General features: G+C 38.4%; 1 protein-coding gene across 1 annotated transcript; it reads left to right on the top strand.

Moving 5' to 3' along the window:
* Positions 1-8572: 8572 nt before the first annotated feature.
* On the top strand, positions 8573-9523 carry LOC121476012 (olfactory receptor 52D1-like). The gene has a single exon (XM_041729715.1). The coding sequence runs from the start codon at positions 8573-8575 to the stop codon at positions 9521-9523; it is 951 nt and encodes a 316-aa protein (XP_041585649.1).
* Positions 9524-9873: the final 350 nt, after the last annotated feature.

The following is a 9873-nucleotide window of genomic DNA, read 5'->3' as shown; positions in this document are numbered from 1 at the left end:
TCCTTACCAGCATTAATTTTATAATTCACTCTTAGAATTTCTGTTGAGTACAAATTATTTCTCTCCTTTCACCTTCTTTCCCTTTGTAACACATTCACTTCACTGTGCTTTTCCGGTAACTTTTTTTCTAAATTGATTGTCCACGCTAGGTCTGCAGCTATGGGATAAAAATTGTAAGTACACTGACTCGCCTTATTTTAAACTTACCATTGCTAAAATAAGAATATTTTTAGCTCTAAAGAGACCACAATAATTTGACAGTGACAGGGAAACATAATTTTACTTAGATAACAGATATAAATTGGAACTTTCCTGGGCAAGCTGGAATATACAGCTTCCTAAGTTTTGTAACTCATGGTAATTATATTTCTCTATTTCTTCTCATATTCTTTTTTAAAAGTTTGTTTTGGGGTTGTTGAGTTTTTTAAGTCCTCAGACTCTAAGGTCCCTTGGGGCACATAGCTGTTCCCTAGGCTGTGTGAGTGTCTTTAGCAGTTTCTGGCTCTATGTGCTGTTTGGCCCCGCCAACTTTCTATAGATGAAGTTATGCCATCTCAATGCCCCAGAGCCTTCCAAGCCCTTCCTGGTCCCAGACAGAGTGCCAAGCACACAAGAGTCCTATTTTATTCTGCTAAGGAGCCTTTGAATGAAGTGCCATTACTATCTCCATTATATAGACCAGACAACCAAGGCCCAGAGAGGGTATCACATTGCTCAAATTCACACAGCTAGAAAATGGGGAAGCTGGGATATTAACCCACACAATCTAGTCTCAAAGTCCATGTTCTTAACCACTAAAACTTAATGCTTGGGGAAGGCCCAGAAAGGGGTATGGATTCAGTTTAAAATGCTATGCACTCTCTTAGTTACTAAATTTAGTTTCCTGGAAAAAATATTTCCTGGTCCCTGGGATATGTGTGTTGGTGGGGGTGCTGTGTAAGCAGATCTCACTAGCTTTCCTTGGCCATTGAGACTGTCCACCTCCCAGTACCAAAGGTCTACCGGACTGGGTCACTTCCAGTCACTCCTGAAGGCACTGAGGCCATGACCACTGGCACCCAAAGATTCCTCACAGATGCAGAACCATGACTGTCACACTACCAGTTAGAAAGCACCTTTGCTGCCTCAGTGTCCATGCCCCTGCCTCGTGTCCATGCCCCTGCCCACGGTCTCCTGCAAGCTCCTCTGCTCATTGACAGCCCAAGTGCCCTGTGGGACAGGCAAGGGGCTGGCGGGTGGTAGGAGCCTGCCACCACTTCCAGAAACAGATCAGCACCTGGGATCCCTGGTGCCTTCACCTGAAGACTAGTGAGGTCATGAGATTTCAGCTATCCAATTGGCTGGCTTCTCTCCAAGCTTCTGTATCCAATTTAAGAAACAGGCAGGGCCGGCTGGAATGGAGATTCTTAACCAAGAGTTAATGGATCAGCCTGGATTTGTAAATTAAATGGACCAGGCTAGACTTCTAAACTTCTAAATTAAAAAAAAATCTGCATATATATATATATATATATATACACACAATATATTTATATACATATATATATATGCAAAATGTGGCCATATTAACATGAAGATTGATTTAGAATATGAGTGCTTGGAGAACAGGCCTTCTGGGTTCTCCAGACAATTAAACTATTGAAGTGCCTGGCACAGGGGACTTCTGAATCTTAGCATTGTTATCTGTAAATGGAGATGAAGAAAATACTTTAGTGACATGCCCAGTACCTGCATTTTCAGAGAACATCTCAGAAAATTCTAGCTATGTCACATTTTGACCACCTTCATCCATTTTTCTTCCACCATCAACCACTGCCAATGGTCTATACTCTGTCCATGAGCTTGTTTTTTTTTTCTTCTATTCCATGTATAAAACAGAGAAAGATCATATGGTATTTGTCTTTCTCAGAGTTATTTCATTTTTCATTATTTCATTTAGCATAATGCTCTCTGGTTCCATCCAAGTTGTTGCAAATGATGTGATTTCATTTTTATTGCTAGATAATATTCCATTATATATTTTCCATTATATATATATGTACTATAGATATATGTAGATATGTATATATTTCTTCATCCATTGATCTGTCAATGGGCATGTAAGTTGTTTTATTTCTTATGTCCACAAAGTCTTATAGTAATTGACAAATATCAAGGGTAGTTTTTCTCTGTGCGGTGATTCAGGGACCCAGGCTGCTTGTAACTTGCAGTTCAGCGATGACAGTATGGCCTCCTTGTCACTGCAGCAGATGAAGAGAAAACATAGAGCATACACACTAGGTCTTAAATATTTTAGCCTAACATGATATTTGCCACTTCTATTCTAATGTCATTGGCCATAAATAGCCACATGGCCCCCTCTAAAAACATCAGGAACACTTTTATATAGACAAAGGAGAGAGAAACCAGATAGATTTGAGAATGAGAAATCTCTATTACAGAATCCAAAACAATCTTAACTTCCTGTGCATCTCTGATCTCATCTACTTCTACATTTCCCGGACTTACTTGCTTTTGGCATGCTTGTCTTCTTGAATCTTCTCAACTATACCAAGTATATCCTCTCTCAGAACCTTGATGATCTACCCACTGTCATGGCCTAGCAATTAAATCAGCGTGGTTGTGGGTAGGATTAAGACACCAGCATTTTTAAAAAAAGTTTTCAGGAGGTTCCAGTGTACAATAAAGTTTTGGAACAGACTTATGGTATAATTAATGACTCTATTTTACAGATGAAGAAACTAAGGGCCTGAAAAATTAAACAGCCGATTCAAAATGTTTCAGCTGGTAAATGTCAGATCTGGGATTCAAATCTATATCTCTCTCATTTTAATTTAATTTATTTTCAATAAAGTAGAGTCTTCTGTTTGGCAGCACTAGATTAAGAGAAATCACTTTTTAAGTTTATACTCGAATCACTTTCTAAAAATCTTGAACCAATTTACACACCAACTTGCATGAAAAAAATCACAGATAAATTATAAATATTATTATGCTCTGAACATGTACTTATGGTTCAATACCCATGAGTTAGATACCTAGGTCTGGAGTGAGGGAGGGTGAAGAGGGATAACTAAGATGTTTGCAGTTCTGTAAGGTCTACCTGGTGAGTACAGTTGAAATGAATAAAAGTCCACCTTGTCCACTCTTCCTTAGAAAGCTATCTTCCTATGGTTCAGATATACCATAGTTTTGATAGTTCCAAATGACAATTCAGCCTGGGGAGGAAATGCTTTCATAATTTATAAGAGTTTCTCCTGATATAATCAATTCAACATATGCTTTTGCATCTTCCTTCCAGGCTACCTAGATACTTGGCCTGAGTGAGACTTTGATGAGAAATAAAGAGAAGTATTTCAAAGGCCCACCATATCATTCCCTCCGTGCATAATAGAAGAATGTATCTTACACTGGACTGTAACTAACAATACTTTTGAATCAATAGCTTATCATCTGATCTAATTAGATAAAGGAAGAAAGACAAAGAATTACCCTAATGAGGATACAAACTGTTAAAGGGAATTAAACACTCAAGCTCCAGGTCAATGTGGAGAAATTCAGAGTAAGCAAAGTGATTATTTTCTTGAGATCATGTAATATGTGGTATTGAATTAAGAACCAAAGGGAGCCATGCAAATTCCAACTCAAGGTATACCTCTTCCTAGTCTATCCTCATTCCATGTCATCTCCTTTCTCCCTGAATATCTCTTCACAACCATTTCACACAATTTGGCTACATGTTTTTTGTTGTTGGTTTTTTTTAAAGATTTTATTTATTTATTCATGAGAGACACAGAGAGGGAGAGAGGCAGTGACACAGGCAGAGGGAGAAGCAGGCTTTATGCAAGGAGCCCAACGTGGGACTCGATCCTGGGTCTCCAGGATCACGCCCTGAGCTGAAGGTGGCGCTAAACCGCTGAGCCACCCGGGCTAGCCATGTTAGTTTGTTTTTATCTGAGTGCTGGGAAGATATTAACTTACTGTAGGACAGTGATGTCCTTTCTCTTGCCTTAAAATAATGTCCTTCCTTTAAGAGAAGACTGATATGATTGGTGTGTCTCCTTAGGGATCTTATTTGCAAATTCACCTCTCTTTCAGCAGCTGGGACCTTTGGTGCTCTGAGCCACACCAAAGCCTCTCTAGGTCAAAAAAAAAAAAAAAAAAGGGTGGAGATAAGTGACACCAAATCATATATCCAGGAGTATGTTACTTGTGCTGAATCAAGATTTCTCCAGTACAGCTGACCATCAAGGCTGGGGTGAGTGCTAAATGGATGAAATGGATAGAAAATAAGGTTGAGGAGAGTTCTGTAAGATTAGGAGGAATGACCAGGAAGATACAGGGAAATGACAAACATACAAAGATATCTATATCCTTGGCCACTCCAGAAGTTATATCAGATTGTCCCCTGACTCCATTATAAGAAGTACAGTTCCTTGAATTCCTCAGGTGTTTGCATAGCCGCATTGCATTTTAAAATGTATTATTGGTAAGTCCTTCTTTTCTTTGCATTTCAGTCCTTCCTGTTGCAATTAGATATTTTAGTCTCTTGCTATTTTCCTTATGGACTCAAGGCAAGCCAGAAAGGTAGATCTCTGGGAACAGCCTTTCTTAAAGTAATGATGAATTCAGAATTTCTTAATAATAGCTGCATCTTGTTATCACTCATATCAACTTGGCAGGAGTGATCTATCTATCATCTATCTCTCTCTCTCTCTATCTATCTATCTATCTATCCATCCATCCATCTAATTAGAGAGTAAACTTGTTCTTGAGTATCTAAAATCCTCACAGAGAGCCTAGGGGATCATCAAATTCATTTGATTTCTAACCTCACCAGGGTCCAAGTATAGCTGGCACTTTTTCAATCCAATTCTCTAATCCTGTCCAGTAATTTAACATGCAGGAAACTTAGAAGCCCATCAAACCAGGAATCTCTGTTACAGTATCTCCAGGTTCTATTGTCTTTTCCAGGGCAAAATCAGATGACTGTCTTATTGAACAGCCTAATAGAAGTTCTTCCTTTAACTCAAATAAGATACATGTTTTTCTTCTTTACTGTCTCTTAGTAGCAGCACAGAATATACTCATTCCTGTTGTACTGAAGGATCCCAAATACCACAATTGTTTCTTGGTTCAAAAGGGAAATTACTGAGGGGAACTCAATGACATTGTCACATTGATGCGATTGGGATCACTGAAGAGCCATTCCATCTCAGATCTTGTGAGAGTTTACCAAACCCAGCTAACTGAGAAGTGGTCTTGGATATCTCTGAAGATAGTTCTTAATTTAAAAGTGGATGAAATCACAATGCCTTCACCCTTGGATTACAGACTCAAGAAAATCCAGTATGTCTTTCAACATAGGAACTAAATGAAGTTTCCCCTTCTGAGAGGCAAGTACACCATTAGCTCAATGCACTCTAAGATGTGCAAAAGTATGAGAAATGTCTGCATTATAACAAATGCATATTAAATTACAAACTGTATCATGTACTTTATATGATTTTTTCTAATTCCCTGACAACCTTATGAAGTAAGAATTATCACCTGAATTTTATATTAGGAAACTGAGAACAGAGGGGAATAAGACAAGTAACAAGTAACTGCAATCAGGATGGATTTTGAACCCAGGCATTCTGAATTTAGTCTCTGATCTCGTATTTTGCAGACTACATAAAGAAGGTGACAATCCTAGGAAGTAAGCTGTACAAGATATGTTTGAAGCATTTGAGGAAGACTCAGATTTGGAGACTTAAGTTTTATTTCCTTTGTGAAGCTTTCTTTGAAAAAGATCTGGCTTATGTATCTTCTTCATAGCATACATCAACATAACATTTCCACACATAGATCAGATATTATATGATTAATTATGTCTTCTCATTAGCAAGCTTAAAGTATGGAGCATGTGTATTCTTACTACTTAATATTATAAAACATCTAGAAGAGTATCTGGTATTTATTAGACTATCAATAATGTGTTTTTTGACAAAGTAGTAAAATGAAGGAGCAACTTTAGAAATTATATTAATTTCATAAAATTGAAAACTTAGGACACTGAAGAAGAATAGTACTTCTCTGATGTGGATTGTTCACAGATATTGACCTAAGAAAAAGAGAAATTCTCAGACTCAGAGGGTCTGAAATTGAAAATGACTGTCTCATTTTCTGCAATTAGAGTTGTACAGGCAACTTCCCCATGATCACTTTTCAAGATAATACATTTGGGAGCCAAGCATCATAAAATTATTGAACTGTCCATGCTTTGTAATTTATTTCCCAAATAGATGACAAGATTATATTCCATTTATTTATCTATTGTTTTATTTCCTGGATAGAAATAAAAAAATATTTATACTTTCCAAGATGAACATTGAAATGTTTATAGTCACTTGTTGTTATAACTTGATTATTGAATTTTTGAGAATATAAAAAATTACAATAGAATTGTAATAAATTCTATTTTATGGCTTAAAAGGTTAAGCAAAATAATAATTGTACTAGTAATTAAAACTTGTAATGACATTATAAGCTATGTGATTTGTAGCTATAATAATTGTTAGCATGAATAAACTTGCAGTAGCACCTGAGAAATGCATATTGCAATTAATAAAACAAACAAAATTAGTTGGTCTTTAATAATACAGTTGGATATGAATAGGGGATTGAAGAAAGGATATTATTTTTAATTATTATTGAATATTTTATCTTGTCTTAGGTACTTCCACATTCTAAAATTCTTTTGAGGAGAGGACAATTGGATGAACTTAATGTTAATATCCCTTCTAAAACAGAAGGTCTTTGAGTCCCAAAGACTGGACTTCAATAAGATAAAAATGATGACTTTGACTTCACCTACAAAGATCTCTCAAGGCAAGATGGCTCCAGGAAAAGATGCCTCTCTCATTCTTTTCTTCTTGGCTGTTGGCGTAATCTCAATCTATGGCTTAGTCACTCCTAGCAACCTTCCCTGATTTTAACCTACCTGTGAGCCCTGGTTTCTGACTTTCTACTTCCCTTCCCATGGCATGCTTCACTTGGAGACTTCAGGGAGCACAAGCCTCTGTGGTTTCTGGCCTGATTGGTCATATCAGGGCTCATACTTTAAGGCAAACAAAATAGACTCAAGCAGGTATGTTTTATAATCCAACTAAATTATGAAGCCAGTCAAGAAAATGATAGAAATTTATTACATAGGTAGATTAGATTAGACTACAAATTATTGAAGAGCTAAATAGAAGCACCTGCTGGAGTATATTGAGTGAAAACAACATGATGGGCATCATAGATATGACAAGAGAAGACCTTGTCTGACCCAAAGAAAAACCATTTTTCAACTCTGGTCACTTACAAAAGTCTGTTAAAAAATTCATTTGCTGTGTTCAATCTTTTATCCATTTACCTGTTAAATATTATTTATTGGTCTTATGTATATAAGGCATTAATGCCAGTTGTAGAAAAAAATGAGACTCAAATTTCATAGTGTAATGGGGCAAAAGACATACACATAATCATAAAATAGTTTATATTTCCTAAGGACGGTATGCTGAAGATGTATGACTGTCTCTTCACAGCAGCAGAGATCATAGATGAGCTTCATAGAAAGGAAAATATTCATGTGGGTTTTGAATAATATTAAGTAGCAGCTCATCAGGTGAACAATGGGAATAGCTATTCTGTGCCCCAAAAAGCAATACATGAAAAAGCATGCAGATACGATAAAGCATGATGTTCGACATTTCAAAACACATACGGCTGGAGCATGAAGTATGTGGTGGAGTAGGATGGTAAACAATATGAGATAGGTGGGCAAGAGTAAAATCCAGGAGAGCTTTGCTTGCCATAGCAAGATCCTAACAGGAAGTGGAACTCACATCTACATTAGGAAAATTCAGGACAGTGTAATACAGAAACTGTTTTCAAAGATGTGATTAAGCGTAGAGAAGTCACAGGTCCTTGTGAACTTCCTGCATTAGTGACAGCAGGCACTCTTATAGTCCCTTGGACTAAAGGGACAAGAGGACATGGTTACCAAAGCCAGAGAAGGATATTTACAGAGATAAAACCAGCTTGCAGCAACCCTGTTGGGAGAGAGCCAAAAAGAACAAATCCCTGACCTACCTTTAATCCTCTCTTGGTGTTCACCACCGTCAAATCCAATCAGAAGTGAGAGAGCAAGGGAGTCTCTGGATATGGTCCAGTATTTCAGGACCTACAACATGATGGGAAGTGAAGAAGGGTAGACCAGAGGAGGGTAATACAAGGGATTCTGAAAACACACTAAGGAAGGTTGTCTTTGTATTATTATTGGTGATTTTTCACATGCTCCACAGCAATGTAGAGGCCTCACTGGAAGATGGAAGCCCTAAAAGTAGGCATATTACTTAGAAAGCTGTTTTAATACCCCTACGCAAGAAATGAGGAAGGCATGAATTGGAGTAGAATTGGTGGGAATGAAAGAGAGGCAAGAAATTGAATGGATATGTGGGAGGAATAAATGACATCAAGGATGATTCATTTCATTTTCTAAACCACTTTTAGGAAGATAAGGCCTTGTGTTCTCTTCATCATTATGCTTTCTGCATCGGTCACCAATGACACTGCCTTCCATCCCTCCACATTTATTCTACTTGGAATCCCTGGGATGCAAGACCAGCACGTGTGGGCTGCCATACCCTTCTGCTCCATGTATATCCTTGCTCTGGTTGGCAATGGCACCATCCTCTACATCATCATGACAGATAGAACTCTGCATGAGCCAATGTACCTCTTCCTGTGCCTACTTTCTATCACCGACCTGATTCTCTGTTCTACCACACTGCCCAAAATGCTAACAATCTTCTGGCTCAGGTCCCACATAATTTCCTACCATGGCTGTCTCACACAAATGTTTTTTGTTCACACTATCTTTGCCACAGAGTCAGCAGTTCTACTGGCCATGGCTTTTGACCGCTATGTGGCTATCTGCCGTCCGCTTCATTATACATCCATCCTCAATGCCACAGTGATTGGGAAGATTGGTCTGGCATGTGTGGTCCGTGGTCTTCTCTTTGTCTTCCCCTTTGTTATCCTCATCGAACGCTTACCCTTCTGTGGACATCACATCATCCCCCACACCTACTGTGAGCACATGGGCATTGCCAAGCTGGCTTGTGCCAGCATCAAGCCCAACACCATTTATGGTCTCACTGTGGCACTTTCAGTCACTGGCATGGATGTGGTCCTCATTGCCACCTCCTACGGCCTGATCCTTCGGGCAGTGCTGCGCCTACCCTCCAAGGATGCCCAATTCCGAGCATTTAGCACTTGTGGAGCTCACATTTGTGTGATTCTTGTTTTCTATGTACCTGCCTTTTTTTCCTTTTTCACCCATCGCTTTGGCCACCAAGTACCTCCTCATGTCCACATTGTACTTGCAAATCTCTACCTTCTTGTGCCACCTGTTCTCAACCCCCTGGTCTATGGCATTAATACCAAACAGATCCGCCTGAGAATATTTGGCTTTTTTATGGGAAGGAGGTAGCTGGACTCTCTATGTACCCCAAGGATCAGTGGTAAAAGTTAAAATTAATCTGTCACCTTCTCTAGTACATCTTATCCTTGGACTAGAGGTATCGTGTATTATCTAAAAGTTTTTGAAGTATTTAGAACAACACATTTATACCTGCTAAATCTACAGAATACTATCTTCTTGGAAGGCTATTATGTGGCTTGTTAATGGGTCTGTAGGTTTTGAATCATTGTGGAAAGTGTCAGGAGGCATTATAGTAGTACTTTTGACAGTAGACCTTTTGACAGGTCAAAAGCCAGTAAGTTACTCTATGTACAGAACATCCAGCACTGGAAAGAGGAAAAGTGACCCAAAAATATGTA

Source organism: Vulpes lagopus, chromosome 15 (assembly GCF_018345385.1).
Source record: "Vulpes lagopus strain Blue_001 chromosome 15, ASM1834538v1, whole genome shotgun sequence".
NCBI classification, from domain to species: domain Eukaryota; kingdom Metazoa; phylum Chordata; class Mammalia; order Carnivora; family Canidae; genus Vulpes; species Vulpes lagopus.
Note: the sequence above shows the minus strand (reverse complement) of the source record. Positions and strands in the feature narration are given on the sequence as shown.

Bases quoted from the DNA above. Each gene is read 5' to 3' on its own strand.
- LOC121476012 (XM_041729715.1), top strand. From the start codon at position 8,573: ATGCTTTCTGCATCGGTCACCAATGACACTGCCTTCCATCCCTCCACA.